The sequence below is a fragment of the Podarcis bocagei genome (assembly GCF_964188305.1).
Source record: "Podarcis bocagei genome assembly, chromosome: 14".
NCBI lineage: Eukaryota > Metazoa > Chordata > Lepidosauria > Squamata > Lacertidae > Podarcis > Podarcis bocagei.
Window position 1 is genome coordinate 7,290,399 of NC_138139.1, and position 23,436 is coordinate 7,313,834.

At 48.8% G+C, this 23,436-nt stretch overlaps 1 protein-coding gene across 1 annotated transcript in view; it reads left to right on the top strand.

Moving 5' to 3' along the window:
• The window catches only part of WDR72 (WD repeat domain 72), a 76,071-nt gene extending 67,053 nt beyond the window's left edge, over positions 1-9,018 (top strand). Inside the window, exons 19-20 of the mRNA XM_081169278.1 lie at positions 584-679; positions 8,505-9,018. Of these exons, the coding sequence (XP_081025404.1) occupies positions 584-679; positions 8,505-8,560 (152 nt within the window). The 3' untranslated portion in view covers positions 8,561-9,018. The remainder of the gene's footprint in view (positions 1-583; positions 680-8,504) is intronic.
• Positions 9,019-23,436: the final 14,418 nt, after the last annotated feature.

Sequence of the window (23,436 nt, forward strand, 5' to 3'; positions counted from 1 at the left end):
GGAACTCAAACACTGCAAACCCGGAAGTAAGTGTTCCAGTTTGCGAACTTTTTCCAAAAGTCAAACATGCTCCATTTTGAGTGTTACGCTGAGGTCTGTCTGTTTTTGCTATTTATTTTGCATTTTCGTGGCTCTTTGTGTGTGTGTGGAACTGTGTGGAACCCAATTCACCTATTGATTGATTGTGTGACTGCAGTACTATAAATGTTGCATTCTCCCAGGTTCCCCCATGAATTTCCCTGCAAATTGTTGGGCACCTCCTTCACTGTGGTGCTTCTTTCTCCATTGCCCCAGAAGTTCTTATTCCTAAAAGCTGGCTCAGTTCTTAGAGCGTATCAGTGACTGGGGAAAACAGTTGTGCTGGGTGCAGATACTGGGAAAGAGAAGGAAGAGGAAGGGTTTCATACTTGTTTCATTTCTGGTTTGACATATATTCCCATTTATTTTGTTAAATCTTAAGACCTTTGGGATTGGGAGAGCTTAGTATCCAAACTAAGAAAATGTGACCTTGGCATAGAAAGAGCAGCTGGAAGAAAGTTAGATATTTGCTAGAGTGTTACTGTTCTTCTCTTTTTTCTTTCAGCTGCCACCAGTTGTGACAACTGCACAACACCTGCAGACCTCCAAGAAGGAAAAGACACGGCTGAGAGGCAGGTCTTGGAAGAGTCAGAAAATACAGGTGAGAGAATCCCAGGTGCTTCCCTGGTGCAGCTGTGTGAGAAAGCAGGCAAGGCAGAGAGGTCAAGGCAATGTGCTTTCCTTTGGGGCAGTGCCTGCATCTAGCCAATTGTCTCCGGAGAATCTGGAGCCCCTTTCATCCAGGTCCAGGCAGGGCAAAACTGATATAAGAAGTTTGCCATAAGAATTAGTGAGAGACTTAAGATGAGAAGCTGGATGGACCAGATAGTGATCTCTTTTCCCCCAGAAAAAAAGGACCAGGGCGCTGTTCAACTATCAATCATGCTGCTCTGGGGAAAATTTAATGGGAAGCACTATTGTTGCATTTCCCTTTTTCTCCAGATCAGCAACTACTGTATTTCTCCTCCTCTCTCTTCTCACATCCATCTTTGGATAGATGCCAAGTTCTCCCCATTGTTTCATCTCTTGTCACATGTCCTGCATATGTCCATTTTAACTTCCCACTACATCTGCAACTTTTGATCTTTGTCATATCCATTTATTATCTTTTCTATCTTTTAATGATCTTTCTTCGCTGGCCTGTTCTACGGCATGCTGTGCCGTTCTTAACCTGTTCACGTTTCTCTGTGTCATGGTCCAGTTCTCCGCTCCATCACAGATAAAATGCGCATATCAAACACGTTAGCTTTCAAATCTAAGGTTATATATTTGTTTTTTTGATATAAAGCTAAATTTTCCAACAGCTGCTCGTGATTATTTTAGCTTCCTATTTATTTCTGCTGTTTGCGCTTCTCTTCCCAATGCGATCTTTTTCCTAATAGTATTTTCCTAATATTTTAATAGAGGGGGAAATCTCCTGGAGCATCCCGTGGACCGATATATATTTGTGCACAAAGTACTGAAATTATGACATGTCCCTCCTTTGACCTAGTCAGCCAGGGCTGTATTCCTGAGAATTTGCAGAGTGCTGTCTCTCACTCACGAAAGGGCTAAGCAGCCTTGTCCATCCATTCCCTCCCCCCCCCCGCCCTGCTGCCACCAATATATTTTCTTCTCCTACATCTTTGTGTGCCAATCTGTGAACCATAAGCTGAGTTCTGTCAGCTTAGTTAAAAGCTCCCCAAATCTAGCCACGCATGTGTGCTGCTGAGAGGGCAGCTGCTCAGTGGCCTGATCCTTCCCCAAGGAGCACTGCTGAGATTTAATTTTCAGTGAAAGGGTGCAGCAGCCTGAAATCCATGTCAGGTCCCTGAAGTCATCTCAGACCCCACCTCAGGCTGTGGGCTACACGATTGGATTTCAGAGCACAGGATTCTCCAGGAGGGAGGTGAAAGGGAGCCTGCCACCATTTACCTGCTCTGAGCTGGGCTTGGTTTCTAGCGCTGCCCAGGAATGCAGGAGGAACAACTCTTCTCGTGCCGCAATAATAATAATAATAATAATAATAATAATAATAATAATAATAATAATAATAATAATAATTTATTATTTATACCCCGCCCATCCGGCTGGGGTTCCCCAGCCACCCTGGGTGGCTTCCAACTGAATATTAAAAACAATAAAGTGGTACCTCGGGTTAAGAACTTAATTCGTTCTGGAGGTCTGTTCTTAACCTGAAACTGTTCTTAACCTGAAGCACCACTTTAGCTAATGGGGCCTCCTGCTGCCGCTGCACGATTTCTATTCCCATCCTGAAGCAAAGTTCTTAACCCGAGGTAATATTTCTGGGTTAGCGGAGTCTGTAACCTGAAGCGTATGTAACCTGAAGCATCTGTAATTCGAGGTGCCACTGTACAGTGTCAGACATTAAAAACTTCCCTAAACAGTTGTCTTTTAAAAGTAAAATAGTTGCTTATTGCCTTGACATCTGGTGGGAGGGCGTTCCACAGGGCGGGTGCCACTACCGAGAAGGTCCTCTGCCTGGTTCCCTGTAATCTCACTTCTCGCAATGAGGGAATCGCCAGAAGGCCCTCAGAGCTGGACCTCAGTGTCTGGGCTGAACGATGGGGGTGGAGATGCTCCTTCAGGTATACTGGTCCGAGGCCATTTAGGGCTTTAAAGGTCAGCACCAACACCTAAGTTAAAGAAGGGCAGGAGCTTCTTCTGAGACTGGCTCAAAAACAATAAAGGTCAGCAATTTGAGTAACAAAAAGAGCATATCTCGTGGCCTCGTTTGGTTGCAACAACAAACAGCCTGCAGTTGCAAATACTCTCCATGATCTGTTTCCCTTTGAAGGAAATGTATATTCTGGCTTTTGATTCTTTCTGCCATTAGCTCCCATGAAATGGAGCCCATTCCCCCCTCTCTCAGAGATGTGCAGCTTGAAATCCATGAGGTGTCAGGCCAGCAGCAGAGGAGTTAAGGGAGATTTAGCCCAGAGGCAGAGGTGCGCCAGAGAATATGTTTACTGGTGCAGCCTCTCTGCTGCATCTGAGAGCTCTGCCTGGCTTGCTCTCTTTGCAATCATTGCCTTTGCAAGGAGTCATGAATTTCCCCAGCCTTGGCCTCTGTCCATTCCTGCATTTTAAAGAACTTTCCTCCTCCTCCTCCCTGGTCAGGAAACCTCCAGAGACTTTTCTACGGGGGCTCGTTGCTTCCCACTGAGAATTTGTAGCTTGGTTGCCATGGCGACGTCGTATTTCTCCAAGAATTGCTCATATTGATCCGTGGACAGGCGTAAATGGACAGGCGAGAGTGAAGAATAGAGAGGGCGGCTGGGAGTCCTCTAATGTGACCAGGGGTTATGGGGCTGGAAATCAGCTCATAGCTAGCATCTAGAGGGAGAGAGAAAGGGACAGCTTCATTTCATTTCAGGGTTTTGTTTTCACACTTTGTGCGATTGTCGACTTTCCCCGTTGACTGGGCGGGGGGGGGGGAGGGAGGGATGACGACTTGTTAGTCGCCTTGTCACGCCAGATCTTCAGCGCTTGCCCTGACACAGCTGTCAACCTCCCCTTGCCGGGCAGTTTGGGGACCCGCAACAAAGACCCGGGGACATGAATTATTTATTGCCGCTTGTAGGGATGGAATTATGTGATAAGAAATTGAGACACTTCTGACAGAAGCCCTTGTTTGAAAAGAGAGGTCTGGAGAGAGGAGCCCAGGTCCTTCTTGATGCCTGCCTCTTCATCTTTGGGCAAGCAAAAGCCCAGCAGTCCCGGGAAGATGGGAAGGGTGCCCAAGAGGGGCTGCCCATCTTGCTTCACCCCCGGAGGTGAAACGGGAAGTTGCCAACCCCCCTCTGACCCCTGTGCCAAAGCCATGCTTTCCAGCGTGGCGGAGTGCCACTCATGCAACACGGTGGCGATTAATACACACAGAACAATAATTATACATACTTTATCAACCTTCTGAGAAAAATACAAAACATTAAACAAAGCCACAAAGACTTGCAAACTACCCAGCCGAAAATGATGTCTGGTTTCAATAGATTTTTCAAATGCTTCACTCAGCCTTTTAGATAAGTTCATGAAGATACCAACAAAAGGTAAGTTCGGTGATATTCACAACACTGAGAGATGCTAGTAGAATTGTAGAAAGATGTTGATAAAGTTGTGGACAATGAAGTTGTAGACGACAGGGTGCCGGAGTTTTGCACCTGTTTTGCCCTGGCAGTCCAAGTAATCAAAAGGCCGCTGTTCGCCCCCCATGGGGCCCTTTAACTGGGGCCTGCAGGTAGCACCCTCCCAAGATAGTTTTCCAGGCTTCTTCAGTGGTCAAAGTCTTGACACGTATATTTATATTCAATCTTATAGAGAGTACTCTTTCTTAGCTTAAGCTTAAGAGACTGATTTGCTTCCAGGGTGGCGTGGCTGCAGCTTCTGGGTGCCCTGCTGTGCCATGGGAGAAGTGAGGAGAAGGGGCAGCCAGGATTAGATCTCTGCTGAACCCACCACCGCCACTTCTCTTTGCTTCTCTAGATGTGGCAGGGGCAGGCAGGGCAGTGTCCCCGCAGGATTCCACCACTGGAGGTGGCTGCTTCAGTCCATTTAAGGCCAGCCCTGATGCCAAAATCTCTTTGCCCTCAAAAGCAAAGCTTTGGGGCCACCCCAAAGCAGCCACTCCTTCCCCAAGCATCCTTTCAGGCTGAGCACCTAAGCAGCTGGCGCCTTCCCCTGACTGGGCAATGACAGGAAAGGGCGCCATAAACTGGGCCACCTCATTTGCTGTGAGTTGCTGTCCCCTGACTTGCTGCCAGTAGAGTAAGCATCAAGGTGGCATGTTGCTGGGGCTGCCAGGGTCCTGATTCACACCACACTAGGCAGTGCCTGAAGGTGTTGCCACCCAGGGGCATTTGAGGTACTGCCCACCTGTTTGCATTGGGCAGGAAAGGGCATGTCCACCCTTAGCCTCCAACAGGTGGCTGTGATGCCAGTGCCTTCCCTCCACTGCCAATAATAATACAGTGGTACCTCGGGTTAAGAACTTAATTTGTTCCCGAGGTCCGTTCTTAACCTGAAACTGTTCTTAACCTGAAGCACCACTTTAGCTAATGGAACCTCCCGCTGCTGCCCGATTTCTGTTCTCATCCTGAAGCAAAGTTCTTAACCTGAGGTAAAATTTCTGGGTTAGCGGAGTCTGTAACCTGAAGCGTATGTAACCCGAGGTACCACTGTAACAACAACAACAACAACAACAACAACAACAACAACAACAACAACAACAATAATTTATTTCTACCTTGCCCATCTGGGTGGGTTTCCCCAGCTACTCTGGGCGGCTTTCAACAGAACATTAAAAAACAGAATAAAACTTCAAACATTAAAAACTTCCCTAAACAGGGCTGCCTTCAGATGTCTTCTAAAAGTCAGATAGTTGTTTATTTCCTTGACATCTGATGGGAGGACATTCCACAGCTCAGGCGCCACTACTGAGAAGGCCCTCTGCCTGGTTCCCTGTAACCTCACTTCTCACAGTGAGGGAACCGCCAGAAGGCCCTTGGAGCTGGACCTCAGTGTCTGGGCTGAACGATGGGTTCCAATGGCAAGGAACTGCAAGTGAGGAGCAGGCTGTGTTCCATTCAGGCCCTGCTTGTGGGCTTCATCGCTTAAGGGCATCTGGTTGGGGCAAACTGAAGCAGCCATCTTGGCTGGTGGAATCCCATGGGGTGACGCCCATCCCTTCACAGCTGCTGCAGTCAGAATTGCAAGGCATCAACAGCTTCCACCAAAATCTTGTGGAGCTATCTCAAGTCTTCCACAAGATCTCACAAGAGTTCCATGAGATCTCATTGGAAGCCTCCTCCACCACCGTGTGATGCTGGTGAGGTTTTGGTGGTGCACGTGGCACCTTCCCATTTCACCTCAGGTGGTGGAACAGGATGGTCCCCATCTAGAACTGGGTGTGACGCTCAGATCAGCTGCTTGCAAAGCAGAACAACCCCCCCCCAAAGAATAGGTCCTATGCAGGCAGCAGCAAGGTCCCAAGGGTTCATAGAATCATAGAATCATAGAGTTGGAATAGACCACAAGGGCCAACGAGTCCAACCCCCTGCCAAGCAGGAAACACCATCGGAGCACTCCTGACATATGGTTGTCAAGCCTCAAGGGTTGTTTGGTCCTTATGCAAAACTGGAAGAAAACATGCCTCATTTATTTATATAATGCTTTATATGCTACCCTTCTAATGTATATGCATGATTTATGATGACTTGCAATAACTGAAATCATAATATCAAAGGCAAGACAGCAGTATCAGCAAAACACAGCAAAGGCAGAAAAGAACATGATCTTCAGATAAAGCATTATCTGCCTAGGAAGGCAACAGCCTTCTGGAACAAAAAGGTCTCCACTAGCCAGTAGAAGACAACCGTGGTCCAAGGTGTCCAGAACTCCTTTGTGGGGCACAGAGGAGCCCCCCCTCCATGTTATCTTTAATGAGTTGGCAGGCTGGTCAGGGGAGAGGGAGATCTTCAAAGGACCTTGCTTTGGAAATGTTGGTCAACAAGCAAGAGGGCATTAATGGGCTGAAAGGGGCATGTCTTGCAAACAAAAAGCAGGCATGACACATTTTAGGAATGGCAGGAGAAGGAGTTCCTGCCACGGAGAATTGGCATGACAGCTTGGACCTTGCAAGGCCAGCTGAAGCCTTTGAACCAAATGAACTGGCGCAAGAGCAGAGATGGAGGGGTATTCAGTATAAACTCATGGAAGTTAATTTCATGCAAATAGAATTTCCATGGTCAGTATAAACCCAAGTGCCAGGGGCAGGGCGAAAATCAGGGGTTGGTCATCATCACCTTCAGGCCTTGCATGTAAGCTTCAGTGGGAAGCATCTGAGTGGTCACTGTGAACAACAGAATTTTGGGCAAGGCTGACCATTAATCTTATGGCTGTCAGCCACAGTGGGCATGGGTCACCTCCATTTGCAAGAGACGCTATGACCAGGCAGTGGAAAAGAGAGCTCTTGCCTTCTTCATCTGCTGCTTAGAATTTTGTGTTGGAAGGGACCATGAAGATCATCTAGTCCAGGTCCCTGAAATGTAGGAATCTTTTTCCCAATGTGGGGCTCGAATCCATGGCCATGAGATTAAGAGTCTCTTGCTACGCCAGTTTAACTATCCAAGGTCCCCCTAGTGGCATCTGACTGCTATCTGGGCGATGATGGACCTTTGGTCTGATTCAACAGGGGGCACTTCTCTGTTACTTCTCTGAGCCAGCGTGTTGTAGTGGTTAAGAGCGGTAGACTCGTAATCTGGGGAACCGGGTTCACGTCTCTGCTCGTCCACATGCAGCTGCTGGGTGACCTTGGGCCAGTCACACTTCTCTGAAGTCTCTCAGCCCCACTCACCTCAGAGTGTTTGTTGTTGGGGAGGAAGGGAAAGGAGAATGTTAGCCACTTTGAGACTCCTTAGGGTAGTGATAAAATGGGATATCAAATCCAAACTCTTCTTCTTCTCTTCTTCTTACTATATAGCAATGCTTTTTTTAAAATGTTTTCATTTTCCTGTGTGTTAAGCTCTTCAGAAATGGCCAGGCTTACCCATAGCTTGCTTTGAAAATAATAATGAAAACGTCTTCACTACCTTTCCCTTGTTGTAAAGCCTATCAGCCAAGCAGACAATTCACATGACATTTGAATAATTTGAGGAATGCATAAGGAATGTATCGAGCCGGCATTTCAGTTTGTCATACCCAGGGATTTTGCACAGCATCCAACCAAGCTTGAACAATGCATTTGAAACAATAGCCAGATTTTGGTAAATAATGTACGCCGACCACATAAAGTCAAATGATAATTTGATCTATTGGTATTATCTAGCTTTTCTGTGGAATTTCTGATAATCCAGATAATGTGTCTGCCATCCATCTGTTGGGCTTTGAAATCAATTTGGTCAAGCAATAAATTAATCCAGGATTTATCTGTGATCCTGACCCATCAGATCCCATAGGCTACAGTAAAGCAATTAAAAAGTTGAGGAGTCTATTAACCATTGCCCCACCCTTTTGCCACGTACCACTCCATTCACTGTTGTGTGGCTTTTTGCCTCTGCAGGTGACCTAATTTCAGGTCTTGACCTCTACAAAGGGGGGGGGGAAATATTCACATACAAACACTTCTTAAGCTGGACTTTCCTTGCCCCTCCATTTTCTAGGTATATGAGAGGTGAGAAGTTGCGCAGATACCAGTCTGTGGAATGGAGGGTGTGTGTGTGTGTGTGTGTGTGTGTGTGTGTGTTGTTTTGGGCCACAACACTGTAAAATTTATTCAAGGCTTAATTTCTGCAGATGTTTGTTAAAGGTTATGAAAATGTGGTGTTCTGAAGTCAAGTGGCTCTGTGTGCCTGCATGTGCGTAGGAACCTTTTAAAAACATGCGAAATGGATCAGAAGATTTTTTTAAAATGTGGCATTTTTGTTTTGCAGATGAGAAAAAGTCGCATCCTTGGCTGTTCAAGGTGTGTTCTTGCAAACTGTGTTAGAGGTCGGTCACACCCTCCTAAGGAAGGCAGAAGATGGAGAATTGTAGCAAAAGTGGAAATTCACGCTGTGTTTCGGTGTGGCTGCCTATTTATTGGGCTTTGCATTAACCATATTTCACGGCACCTTCTGATCCTTCCATGCCTCCATTCCCTGTCCCTCTCCCCATTACTACATTTACCCTAAATAACCAGGGCAGAGTTCCTGTTTCTGCTGAGGAAAACATGTACTATTTTTCTCCCCATTTACTTTCAACTTTTCATTATTTAGGCACCCCACTCCCCCCCTTAAAAAAGGCAATGGTGAGACAGTACTAAGATGTTTGAACCATATGACAATGCAAAAGTGTTTATCTGAGTTTACCACACCCAAAAAACGTTTTCAGTGTGAGCTGCTTTGGATCATTATCTTTGCGCCTCAAAGGCACAGAAATAAAAACAGAATTTCAAGGAGAACATCAGTGTCATTGGAAGCCTTGGAGATCTCTTGTGAGAAATGCAGTTTCAGAACCAACACCTGATTTTGCATGATTTTTTTTATAAAGGTATCTGTATTAGTCTAATATGCAGAAATAAATTTGTTAGGTTTTTAAGGTGCCATAAGACTTTGTTATTTATAAAGGTCAGCGATGGTGCACTCACATTTCCTCTATCTTCATAGCAACAACCCTGTTTCAGAATCTGCTGTTTTTAAAACTTTGAGTAACTGTGCAACCTGTCCTTCTGAATATCAGTTGTAATTGTGGGGCTGTGTGCAACCCCTACTCTCTGCAAGATTCCTGGGGGTACCAGACGCTCACCCAAGGTCTGTGTTCCTTTGGAGAATTGAGACACTGCGGAGACTGTTGCTGCTTTAAGAATTATGGTTTATTCACCTATTTACACCTTTAGTCCTCATGGAGGAAGTCCAATTCTTACAGCATTGTCATTTTGAGAGAGGCTTGTGCCCCGCAACAGTGCAGCCCTGGAGTCCAGGGCATCTCTCCCAGACAGCCTGCAGCCAGCCTGCCCAAGATGGATCCCAGTCCTCCTCCTTCCTTCCTCTTCCCAGAACATCTTGCTAAAAAACTCTCTTTTCCTGTCACCCCAGACCCAGTTAACCTGGCAGCCTTCCAACCCTCTGTCTCTGTTCATACCTCAGGGCAAGGGGAAAAGGACAGTTCTCTTGCATTGCCAATGGCTTTCAGTGGCCCTGTATTGTTTCTTAATGGTCCTAGTTTGGCCAGGTCGTTTTGCATAGGCAAGCTCAAGAATTCCTCTGCAGCTTGTATTTCTCCCTTCACATCCCAAATAATCAAAATCCTACCATTTATTAATTTCTAGGTTTAGGGAGGTTTCACCTCACCTATAACAGTATATTTTGAGGGCATTCAGTGGAGTGCTAAGGAGATTGCTCCAGCACAAACATTTATCCTTCCCTCTCCTCCCCTAACGTACTGTTCTGGGGTTTCTTCTAAGCCCCCCTCAGACCCAATTTACATGGGGCAGAAGTGGGAGAGGGTGGGAAACCTCATTGTGCTATCAGAAGTCCTTCTATGGGCTTCCACTGGTGAGGTCATTTAGTTGAATTCGGGCCCTGATCTCTGACCAATGCAATGCATAATATATGAAAAGCACAGTGATCCGTTCCAAAGACAGTCCTTCCCTGGTGCTCAGAATCCATCAGCCCTGGCAGTGGCCAAGTCACAACTGGCAGTTGTCCACAGTGTTCTTGGGCGTTGTGGAAATAATTACATTGATGCAACATCATGTTTCACAGCTTTCTTTTAATTTTACATCCCAGCCATTTGGCAACAATGCTTTGGAATGCTTCCTGCAGAGGTGGCCCAGCTCCAGCCACTGCAGGGGGCTGCCATAATTCAGGCCGTGTGTGAGCTTTCTGTGCACCCGAGAAAAGTAGGCAGGTTGGCTGGCTGCAGCAACAGCAACCTCAAGAACCAAGAGAGAGGTGCAGGTCATGGCTGCTGCTCATAAGATGAAGGCAAAAGTGGCGGAGACCAGACCCCATTGGCTAATGAGTGTCTGAATGCTACCTACCAGGAATTCATTGCTACCTTATTACCAGCTCAGTGTGTTTGTTCTTTGTCCTAACTAATAGATGCTGTAAATGTTTGATTCATGTTACCTTTTAATATGAGAATGTTAGGAAATGTTCCTGAACATAATCTCAACCAGATTGATTTCCTATGAAAAATTAATAGCTGACTAGAGGACAGTAATATGGAGAGGGGAGAACATCAGCCCTCATTATATCCAGACTTCATCTGATTTTCATCAAGGCCAGAGATCATGTTGCATGTTGTTGCCCTGTTTAGGAAAGGCAAGGAGGTCTCTTATCCACCGGCCCAAGCCCAAAGTGTATACAAAACACCACTGTGAATCAATGCAGGATGGAACACCAGATTAAAAGATTGAAGGGAGGGGAAAGTGGAGCTGAACATTCATGAGGTTGGCATAGGTAAAGGTAAAGGGACCCCTGACCATTAGGTCCAGTCATGGCCAACTCTGGGGTTGCGGCGCTCATCTCGCTTTATTGGTCGAGGGAGCCGCCATACAGCTTCTGGGTCATTTGGCCAGCGTGACTAAGTTGCTTCTGGCTAACCAAAGCAGCACACGGAAATGCCGTTTACCTTCCCACAGGAACAGTACCTATTTATCTACTTGCACTTTGACGTGCTTTCGAACTGCTAGGTGGGCAGGAGCTCAGACCGAGCAATGGGAGCTCACCCCATCGTGGGGATTCGAACTGCCGACCTTCTGATCGGCAAGCCCTAGGCTCTGTGGTTTAACCCACAGCGCCACCCGCATCCCTGAAGTTGGCTTAGCCAGGAGCAAATACCTTGACTTCAGAACCCGGGGCATTTCATTGCAATCCAGACAGCAGCTGGTTTTTTGGGTGTGCCTGAAAATGCTTTGGTTCAAAGAATATCTCATTAATATGAACCAATCACTAGAGGAGGGAGGTCAAAATAGGACAAGATGGGAGCCAAGCAGCAGAGCACCTGTTCTGCATGCAGATGGACAAAGTTCCTTCCCAAGAAGCATTTCCGGTTGAAAGGCACTCAGGGAAGAGCAGCATATCGGTGGTGTAATGGTTCTAGGGGTTGCTCGTGCGTAAGCCGGTGCTTATCTCCCCGGCTGGGTGCAAACACCTGGCTGGGTTGCCTAAGTGAACCTTTTCTGTCCAGACAGCCACTCACCCGTGGCTGACTCAATCGCTGGCAGAATCTGTCAGTGGGCGTTTCTTAAACTTCTTCCAGCAAAGAAGCTCTTTGACGCCTAGTCTCCTCCTACTCTCTCTGCGCGAAAGCCTTCTGCGCAAGGAGGGCGTGGGCAACGGAGGACCCCTACTCTCCCTGCTGGTCCCAGGCAAGGAGTCATGGGACCGCCTCGCCGCTTCCCCCATCTGCCCCCCTTCTCCACTTGTGCTACGCTGATTCTCTTCCCCAGAAGATGGGCTGCTTCTCCCGATCCCTGGACGCTCTCTGGAATCCCTCTGGCTTTTGCTCTCCCCCTCCGGCACTGATGGCAGTTCCCTAACAGGTGGGTAAGGGATCTCTTCTCTGCCTGAGATCCCAGAAAGGTCACTACAAGACAGAAGACAAAAATACTGAGCTGGGTGGGCAAAGATTTGAGTAGTGGTTTTTGCCAACACCTGAGGCTCACATGCTGGACAGGGGAGAGGCGCGGAGGGTGAACAGAGCCCTCTGTACCAGTCCATCTTCCACTACTGGACAGTGGTGGAGCTAGCTACTCGGGCACCCAGAGTGGTGCACATGCCATTCACCTAGGGGGCAGGTAATAATAATAATAATAATAATAATAATAATAATAATAATAATAATAATAATAATAATAATAATTTATTATTTATACCCCGCCCATCTGGCTGGGCCTCCCCAGCCACTCTGGGCGGCTTCCATAGAAACCAAAAATACAATAAATTATCACACGTTAAAAACTTCCCTGAACAGGGCTGCCTTAGGATGTCTTCTGAATGTCAGGTAGTTGTTTATCGCTTTGACATCTGCTGGAAGGGCGTTCCACAGGGCGGGCGCCACTACCGAGAAGGCCCTCTGCCTGGTTCCCTGTAGCTTTGCTTCTCGCAATGAGGGAACCGCCAGAAGGCCCTCGGCGCTGGACCTCAGCGTCCGGGCAGAATGATGGGGGTGGAGACGCTCCTTCAGGTATACTGGGCCAAGGCCGTTTAGGGCTTTCAAGGTCAGCACCAACACTTTGAATTGTGCTCGGAAACGTACTGGGAGCCAATGTAGGTCTTTCAAGACCGGTGTTATATGGTCTCGGCGGCCGCCCCCAGTCACCAGTCTAGCTGCCGCATTCTGGATTAGTTGTAGTTTCCGAGTCACCTTCAAAGGTAGCCCCACGTAGAGCGCATTGCAGTAGTCCAAGCGGGAGATAAACAGAGCATGCACCACTCTGGCAAGACAGTCCGCAGGCAGATAGGGTCTCAGCCTACGTACCAGATGGAGCTGGTAAACAGCTGCCCTGGACACAGATTTGACCTGTGCCTCCATGGACAGCTGTGAGTCCAAAATGACTCCCAGGCTGCGCACCTGGTCCTTCAGGGGCACAGTTACCCCATTCAGGACCAGGGAATCCTCCACACCTGCCCACCTCCGGTCCCCCAAAAACAGTACTTCTGTCTTGTCAGGATTCAACCTCAATCTGTTAGCCGCCATCCATCCTCCAACCGCCTCCAGACACTCACACAGGACCTTCACCGCCTTCACTGGTTCTGATTTAAAAGAGAGGTAGAGCTGGGTATCATCCGCATACTGATGAACACCCAGCCCAAACCTCCTGATGATCTCTCCCAGCGGCTGCATGTAAATGTTGAAAAGCATGGGGGAGAGGACAGAACCATGAGGCACCCCACAAGTGAGAGCCCAGGGGTCTGAACACTCATCCCCCACCACCACTTTCTGAATACGGCCCAGGAGGAAGGAGCGGAACCACTGTATAACAGTGCCCCCAGCTCCCAGCCCCTCAAGACGGTCCAGAAGGATGCTATGGTCGATGGTATGAAACGCCGCTGAGAGATCCAGCAGAACTAGGAAACAGCTCTCACCTTTGTCCCTAGCCTGCCGGAGATCATCAACCAGTGCGACCAAGGCAGTTTCAGTCCCATGATGAGGCCTGAATCCCGACTGGAAGGGATCCAAATGGTCCGCTTCTTCCAGGCGTGCCTGGAGTTGTTCGGCAACCGCTCGCTCAATCACCTTACCCAGGAATGGAAGATTTGAGACTGGGCGATAGTTGGCCATCGTGGCCGCATCTAAAGATGGTTTTTTAAGAAGCGGTTTAATAACCGCCTCTTTCAGCGGGTCTGGGAAGGCTCCCTCACGGAGGGAAGCATTCACCACCCCACGAAGCCCATCGCCCAGTCCGTCCCGATTAGCTTTTATAAGACAGGATGGGCAAGGATCCAGGAGACAGGTGGTTGGTTTCACTCGTCCAAGCAGCCTGTCCACATCCTCGGAGGTAACAGATTGGAATTGATCCCACTCAACTTGACTAGACAGAACTCTAGCACTCTCCCGCCCCGGCCCTGCTCCCACGGTGGAGTCTACTTCTTTCCAAATCTGAGTGATTTTATCTGCAAAAAACTTTGCAAAATCATTGCAGGAGAACATGTGGCCCGTACTGGGCCCCGATGTTGCAGGTGGTTCCGCTAAATTGTGAACCACCTGAAAAAGTCTCCTGCTGCTGTTTTCTGCAGATGCAATAGAGGCGGTGAAGAAATTCTTCTTCGCCGTCACTATCGCCACTATCGCCACTTGGTAGGCTCGACGTTGAGCTCTAACCTGTGTCCGGTCAGATTCGGAATGAGTTATCCGCCACCGGCGCTCTAGCCATCTCAACGATTGTTTCATTGCCCTCAGATCTGTGGAAAACCACGGGGCTGTCCGGGCTCCATGCAATCGGAGAGGGCGCTTCGGAGCCAAACAGTCAATAGCCCTGGTTAACTCCACATTCCAGCGGGCCACCAGGGAATCAGCTGAAAGGCCATCAACATGGGATAAAGCATCCCCTACCACTCTCTGGAAACCTTTTGGATCCATTAAGTGGCAGGGGCGGACCATCCGAATTGGTCCCACCTCCCTGCAAAGGGGATGGGTCGCAGAGAAGTCCAGTTGCACCAGGAAGTGATCTGACCATGGCACTTCTTTCGTTTCGCTTTTACTTAGTGTCAGATTTTACTTAGTGTCAGGTTGAGCTGCCTATGGGGGTAATCTGCATGGCAATTGGCGCCCACTGGTGGCAATCAGTGCCCAAGGGGGCAGCCTGGCGATCCACCCAGGGGGGTGTCACCCCCCCTGTAATGACACCTGGGTCAGACTGCCCCCACCCCCCCCCCTTCCTACACCCCAGCTACTGGAGCCAAGAGAGAGAGAGTTGGTTGGACAGCCGTTCAGCAATGGTGCCGGGGACACAGTGGTGAGGCCAGGTGAGGTTCTGGGGCCCAGAGACCGCTGGCAGCAGGCAGGGTGGGACAGGCATCCCTGCATGGGGGAACCTGGTTCACGTCCCCTCAAAATTGTGTGTCTGGGGCCATGGCCCCACTGCCCCCACTATGCTCCTGGATTTGCACCTGGCATAAGGCCACTTCCTATGCTCTGTGAAGGCCTGGAGAAATCAGGAGGTCATCTCTCTTGGGTCTTGAAAGGTGATCAGATGGCGTGCCTTCTAGGTGAGCCTCCCAGGGCCACAACCAGGAAGAAGAAGAGAAGAGTTTGGCTTTGATATCCCGCTTTATCACTACCCGAAGCAGCTAACATTCTCCTTTCCCTTCCTCCCCCACAACAAACACTCTGTGAGGTGAGTGGGGCTGGGAGACTTCAAAGAAGTGTGACTAGCCCAAGGTCACCCAGCAGCTGCATGTGGAGGAGTGGAGACGCGAACCCGGTTCACCAGATTATGAGTCTACCGCTCTTAACCACTACACCACACTTCATTCTGCCCAGCCTCACCTCTAGCAGCAGGTGGATCAGAGGAAGGGGGCTACAACTTCTTCTCTTATATATAAACATGTTGTGATGGGATGATTAGCTGCTTGTGCGTAAAATCGTGGTCCCTCAGAGTTTGTGCAACTCCACAAACCTCTGTGTGTAACAGAGCTCCTCAGACATGTCTGCCCTAGTCACTTGTAGATTCCGACAGTGGTTGTCTGCGGAAGCGTTTCCAGCATAGAAGCTCCTTAACGGAAACGCGTCTTCTGGACTCACGACGTGGCAGCTTCCGGCGAAGAATGGGTCTCCCTATGGGAGCTTCTGACACCTCCCCGCTGTTCTCGCTGGACGTGTCCCTGATCCCTCCCTCTTCCCTGCTAGTTCCTGCTTTAGCTGCTGCGTCTCTCTCCGCATTCATGAGACCTTCCTCCAGAGACCCCTCTCTCCCCTTGCTGGTCCCTGCTTTCGCTGCTGACTCCCTCCCAGCCTCTGTGAGCCCTTCCACCTCCCGTTCCTCCGATGGCAGTTCCCTGACATCCACCTCCCCTCCAGGGCCCCCTTCCCCCCCGCCCATTCTCTCTCCTCTGGGCGGTGAGGAGATAAAACCCCGAAAAGAATCCTCTCCATCTTCAGACGTCTCGAACATTTCCCTCCATCGGTCTTCGTTCCGGCTCGCTGAATCCTCCTCCTCCTCGGAATCAGGGAACCCCTCCAACTCTTCTTCTTCGTCGGTGGTGGCAAAGTATTCCCTCCGGAACCTCGCCACTGGCTGAGGTTTACGTGGGAACCTCTGATGAAAAGTTTCTATTAAAACCTCGTCATCTACATCCTCTGCCATGACCCAGGTGTTTTCCGACTCCGGTTCCCCTTCCCACATTACCAAATACTCTACTTGATCTCCCTTCCACCTGGAATCGAGAATCTCCGCTACATGGTAGCTGTGTTCCTTCTCCTCCATTGCTGGTCCCCTAGTGACCCTCCCTTCTCTGTCCCCTTTATACGGTGACAGCAACGACCTGTGGAAAACTGGGTGCAGCTTCATGTGGTTCGGTAACCGGAGTCTGAAAGCCACTGGGTTGACCTGCTGCGTGACTTCAAATGGACCCAGTCTTTTGGGTCTTAACTTCTTACAACCCCCTTTGAATGGTAACCCTTGGGTTGACAGCCACACCTGGTCCCCCACCCTAATGGTTTCACCTTCTCTTCTGTTTTTGTCTGCCTGCCTCTTATATTCCTCCTTGGCCCTGTTTAAGTTAAGTTGGAGCTGACGATGGATCGCTTCCATTTCTTCTACGAACTGTTCTGCAGCTGGAACGCTCCAGTTCTCCCCTTCCCCCCCTGGGAAGGCTCGGGGATGGCACCCGTAATTAGCCAAAAAGGGGCTCATCCCCGTGGACACGTTCTCTGCATTGTTGTAGGCAAATTCTGCCAACGCCAGCTTCTCCACCCAATCATTCTCTCTGTCATTCACATAACACCTCAAATATTGCTGGAGGACGCCATTAGCTCTTTCCGCCTGCCCGTTGGTTTCAGGATGCCGGGCAGTTGAGAAATTAACCTCTACATGCAGTAAGCTCATGAGCTTCCTCCAGAACCTGGAAGTAAATTGTTTCCCTCCGTCTGAAACCACCCTCAAGGGGGCGCCATGCAACCTAAACACATTTTCTACAAACAATTTAGCGGTTTCTTCTGCCGTGACCACATGTGAGCAGGCTATAAAGTGGGCCATTTTGGTTAACAGGTCTACCACAACCATGATGGCTGTTTTCCCTCTGGACCTTGGCAGATCAGTCATGAAATCTATTGCCACTGTTTCCCATGGTCTTTCAGGTGTGGGTAGTGGTTCTAATAACCCTGCCGGTGCCCGCCTCTCCCCCTTGGCTCGTTGGCATTGGTCACACCCTCTCACATACTCCCACACATCTTCCCTGACCTTGGGCCACCAAAATTCCCTGGTAACCAGCCACATGGTTTTGTGTTGCCCAAAATGCCCTGCTGTGGGGCTATCATGCAGTTGCTTGAGTACCTTCTCCCTCAATTCACCTTCAGGTATATATAACGCTCCCTTGTAATACAACGCCCCGTTTCTCTCCTCAAAACCCCCGGGTTTGTCTCCCTCCCTCCTGAGACCCCTGAGTTTGTCCTGGGCGTATTCATCATGCACCGTTCCCTCTACCAATGCCGCCCCACACACCCAGCGGTCCTCTGGAATGACATGGGTTTCTTCGGGTGCTCCCTCCCCCTCCAAATATTCAGGTTTGCGTGAGAGAGCGTCCGCCCTAACGTTCTCTGGGCCTGGCACGTAACAAATCTCAAAGTTAAATTTGGAGAACTCCTGTGCCCATCTCAACTGCCGTTGGTTGAGCACTCGCGCAGTTCTCCAATACTCTAGGTTCTTATGGTCCGTGCACACTTGCACCTTATGTTGTGCACCAATTAGCAGGTGCCTCCATCTCCGGAAAGCCTCATGAATAGCAAGAAGTTCCCGGTCGTACACCGTGTAGTTCCTCTCGGATTTGTTCAGCTTTCGCGAAAAGAAGGCACACGGTCGCCACTCTGACTCCTCCTTCCCTGGCTGCAGAAGAAGCAGCACCGCCCCTATGGCTCTGTCAGATACGTCTGTTTCGACCCTCAGCTTTTTTTGTAAATCCACATGCAGAAGTTGTCCTTCAGAGGCGAAGGCCCTTTTCAGTTCCTCAAACGCTCGCTCCGCCTCCGCAGTCCAAACAAATTTCTTCTTACTGCTGAGACAGTCCGTAATGGGCGCCGTCAGGTGTGCAAAGTTTCGGATGAACTTACGATAAAAGTTTCCAAACCCTAGGAACCTCTGCACATCCTTCTTGGTTTTGGGTGTTTTCCATTCCAGCACTGCCTGGACCTTGCCGGGATCCATGGCCAATCCCTTGTCTGACAGGCGGTACCCCAGGAATTCCACCTCCTTGGTATGAAACTGACACTTCTCCAGTTTCACCCACAGCCTGTTGGCTTGCAGCCTGCTCAGCACTTCTCTGACGTCTCTCACATGCTGCTCCTCATTCTCAGAATACACCAACACGTCATCCAGGAAGGCCACGCAATTCTTGTAAAGCAAAGGCCCCAGTACGTGGTTCATAAACGATTGGAAGCACGCTGAGCCTGCTTGTAATCCAAATGGCATAACGAGATATTCAAATGCCCCCAAAGGGGTGAACATGGTGGTTTTCCATTCATCCCCTTTCCTTATACGTATCAGGTTGTACGCCCCCCTTAGATCCAGCTTTGTAAAAATCTTTCCCTTCCGCACCCTGGTCAAAATGTCATCAATCCTGGGCATAGGGAAAGCCACTGGTTCTGTCACTGCATTTAACCCCCTGAAGTCACACACAAGTCTCGGCTTGTCCGTGTTCTTTTTATCCACAAAAAACACTGGGCTACCCCCCGCTGCTTTGGACTCTCTGATGAAGCCTCTTTTCAGGTTCTTGTCAATGAACTCTCGCAGCTCCTGCATTTCTCTGTCTGACATGGCATACAACTTGCCTACAGGAAGCTGTGCTCCAGGGAGTAAATTGATCTGACAGTCAAAGGGCCTATGCGGGGGTAGTTGGTCAGCTTCCTTCTCGCTGAACACGTCGCTGAGATCTGCGTATTGTGGTGGTACCTTCACCTTCTCCATTACTTCTGTCCCTGCTAGGGTGGCTTGGGCCCCTGCTGAACCCTTTTCCCCTTTGCAGTGTTCTAAGCAATGTGCTGAACCAAAAGAAACCACTCTCTGATGCCAGCCCACCAGCGGATCATGTAGCGCTAGCCAGCTCATTCCCAAAATAATGGGAGCGCCTCCCAAGGTGGCCACATTAAACGCTATCAGTTCTGTGTGCCTTGCCACCCTCATTATCATTGGGACGGTCTGCAAGCTGACTCCTCCTCCCAACAACTCCCTGCCATCGATCGTGGTCACCTGCAGGGGGTTGCTTAAAGGGATCGTCTGTATCTGGTGTTCAGCAGCAAACTCTTTGCTCATAAAATTGCAGGAGCTGCCTGAGTCCAACAGCGCCTTTATCTTTAGGGGGTGTCCATTTTGCAGCTCTAGTGACACTTCAATCACTAGAGCAGGTTGAGGAGCTTCTGGCATGGGCACTTTCACTGCTCTTTGGCCTGGCTGCTGTGCCCCGACTGTGGCAACCAGGCGTTGGCTTTTACCTGCTCCGGTTCTCCCTGCTCTCTTCCCTCAACAGCTCCCACCATCCCTTGCCATTCCTTCCTCTGGGGGCAGACTCTGGCAAAGTGGCCTGGCTGTTGGCAGAGATAGCATTTCCGGGCGCCTTTTCCCTCCTTCTTAGCCCCCTCACTGGGCTTTGAAACTGCGCGCGCGCGCGCTGTTCCGATTTCCATCGGCTCTGCCGGCGGGAAAGTTGTCTCTGGAATCTCAGGAATGCGGAACTCCTTCCAGCGTTCCCCTTTCCCTTCCCGCCTCTCCAAAGCTCTAGCCTTCTGGCGCGCGCCTATGGTCAGCGCAGATTTAGTCAGCTGATCCATGGAATCCGCCCTAGGACCCCGGGACAGTTCGTCTTTCACGGCCGAAGCCAGGCCTTCTTCAAATAGCATTTGAATGGGTGCCACCGATAAGTCCCACCCCAATCTGTGAACCAGCATAGTGAACTCAGTCCAGTACTCACGGACAGATCGGCTTCCCTGCTTGCAAGCCATTAGCTGTCTGCGCACCACTCCCTCCTCAATATCGCTAGAAAACATGAGATCCATTGCACGAAAGAACTTCATGGTGTCCTTTAGGACGTCATTGTGCGTTGCCATCAGGGGCCTAACCCAGTCTCTCGCCCCCCTCTCAAGATGCCCAATCACGAAAGCCACTCGCGATTCCTTGTCAGGGAATTCATCAAACTGCACATTGAGGGCGTATTGCATCTCTGTTCTAAAGGCATGATAGTCCTTGGGGTCCCCCCCAAATTTCTGCACCAATCCTGGTACCTTTCTGTTGAACTGGGTGGCTCTCCCCTTCTTGTCTGCATCCTGAGCCCTTCTCTCCTCAAGCCTAGCCGTCTGCAGCGCCAATTGGATTTCCAACGCTCGGTACCTATCTTCCAAGCTTGGACCCGCTCCAACTGCTGCCTCTCCGGCTCCGGCTGGGTCGCTCATGATGCCTTCTCCTGCACAGGCAGCTTACAAAGACTGTCGGAATGCTGTGATGGGATGATTAGCTGCTTGTGCGTAAAATCGTGGTCCCTCAGAGTTTGTGCAACTCCACAAACCTCTGTGTGTAACAGAGCTCCTCAGACATGTCTGCCCTAGTCACTTGTAGATTCCGACAGTGGTTGTCTGCGGAAGCGCCTCCAGCATAAAAGCTCCTTAACGGAAACGCGTCTTCTGGACTCACGACGTGGCAGCTTCCGGCGAAGAATGGGTCTCCCTATGGGAGCTTCTGACACCTCCCCGCTGTTCTCGCTGGACGTGTCCCTGATCCCTCCCTCTTCCCTGCTAGTTCCTGCTTTAGCTGCTGCGTCACTCTCCGCATTCATGAGACCTTCCTCCAGAGACCCCTCTCTCCCCCTGCTGGTCCCTGCTTTCGCTGCTGACTCCCTCCCAGCCTCTGTGAGCCCTTCCACCTCCCGTTCCTCCGATGGCAGTTCCCTGACACATGTGTATTGATTTGTTACAAAGAAAAGTACAGTATAAGCTAACAAACCAAAAGAAAACAAGGAATAAAAAATGTAAACCATAAAGCACCACAGCCTAAAAGGACAAAAGTTCAAAGATACAGCACAGCTCCAGAGGGATAAAAACGTATTAGCTCATGCAAAGGTACCCTATACAAAGAATGAAAGTACCAAGTACCTTCCAGGGTGGACTGGCAGATGAAACTACTGGACTATGCAGAGATGGCAAGATTAACTAGGAAAATCAGAAACCAGGAGGATCAAAACCTCAATAAAGATTAGGACAAATTTATATTATTTGAAAGACCACTGTAAACACTCGAACGCTTTAGCAGGTTTTAAACAGTTCTTGCAATGATACATAGATTTCTGATACAACGGAGGACAGTAAATTGGATGGGCTTATAATATGCAGTTTAAAAGTTACTCAAAGAACCCACGGAGGGGAAGGGAAGTCTTGAGATTTGGAAGAATCTTGTGAATTTTTTATTTTATTTTTTTACTATGAATGAATATGAACAAATTTGTAAAACCAAATAAAAATTATTTTAAAAAGAAGAAGAAGAAAGGTATATTAAAATAAGCTTATACTCCATCTGAAAGAGCAGGCTCCAACAAAGGAGGGGTAGATTTTGAAAGTAACAGAAATGACTATGCAGAAATGACAGCAGAATTAAGAGATCAAAATGATGAACTCTCTATAGAAGAATGGAGGCCTGTTGTGAACTATTTTTTAAAAAATTAAAGTCAAATGACATCGCAGGCAAGATTTGAGATAGAAGCAGCGGAAGAAAAATGATAAAATAACTAATAGGGAAACATTTTGTAATGGATAAAGATATAATACAGTGGAAAAGGTTTGAGCAGAAACACTGTGGAGGTGGCGGTGGGAGGTTAATTTATGAACAATGTAATTATTATTGTGAAAATGTTTTGGGGGAATAAGATTATATGACAAAATTCAGCTACCTTTCTGCAGTCCTAGAGGAGACTTGGAAAGCATATTTCGTACTCAGAACTAAGGGAGGGAGGGAGGGGGGGAGAGAGAGAAAGAAGGAAAGTAGGGCTTAGACAGTCAATTTCTCAGCAGTGTTACCAACATCTCAAACTGATGGTGGCTGGAAATACTTAATCAAAAAGAAAGTTGGGTGGAGGATCTACATTTATTTTTATTTTATTTTTGAAGAGCAAGTATACCTGGGGGGAGAGGGGGCGTTGCCTCACTCTGTGCTGAGGCTTCTTCTACCCATCATTTTCGCCATACTTTCCCATTATTATCTGGGTGATGGCAGTGACATATTGAGCATACGTGGCAGTGAGAAAATTGATTTCCCGCAACAGAAATGCTTCCAATTTTCCCAGGGCCATAATTTTATGTCCACAACAAAATAAAAGGGTTATTTTCCTTAAGATGAAGGGAACTGAAATCTTTGATAAAAGCCATGGTAAATGTTGTACTTTCAATTGTGAAAACTACAGTTTTCAGGGACGTTGGAGCCTATCTGGTTCGTGAAGGAAAAGCAAACCATACAATTGCGAAAAGATTTGAATCTGTCCTCAGGTATCCCGGCCAATTCACAACTTTTTATATCTGCTAGGTCAACAAATTGAGCAGTGGAAGGAAGGAAGGCCAGTCGTTTAGCCAAGGGACACTCAGTTGCCATCACTCTTGTGTGTTGTAAGCTGTACCAGGATTCGCTTTTCATCAAAAAGCTGTCATGTGGGGTTTTGTGTCATCTTTTAATTTCTAATGGGGAGGTTATCTAGGAGGTCTGCATCCAGGCTCCCCATTTCCCAGTGGCGTAGCGTGGGGGGTGCAGGGGGGGCCGGCCGCACCGGGCGCAACATCTGGGGGTTAGGGTTAGGGGGCGCAAATCCACAGGTTAGGGGGCGCAAATTACTTGCCTTGCCCCGGGTGCTGACAACCCACGCTACGCCACTGCCATTTCCTCAGAGGCCTCAGTAGCATGGATGGGAAAGCTGGGCGCTCACCTAAGGTACCAACCTGAGCTCACTGGCCTTTTCTTTTTCTTTTTAACGTACTGTCTGCAGTGAGCTAGGTTAGCTAATGGCTGTTCTGAGCGGAGGGAGGAGTCCCATTGCACTAGTAGTAACCCTTGTGCTGACAGGATGAGTTAGTAGAACACTGCCCTGGAAGTTTACTTGAAATTGCTGTGTTCGTTAGTACAGTTTCCTTGCGCATACTTCAGCGGTGTGTTCAGGTTTTCAGCCCACAGGTCATGTTTCATGCTCCAAAGAT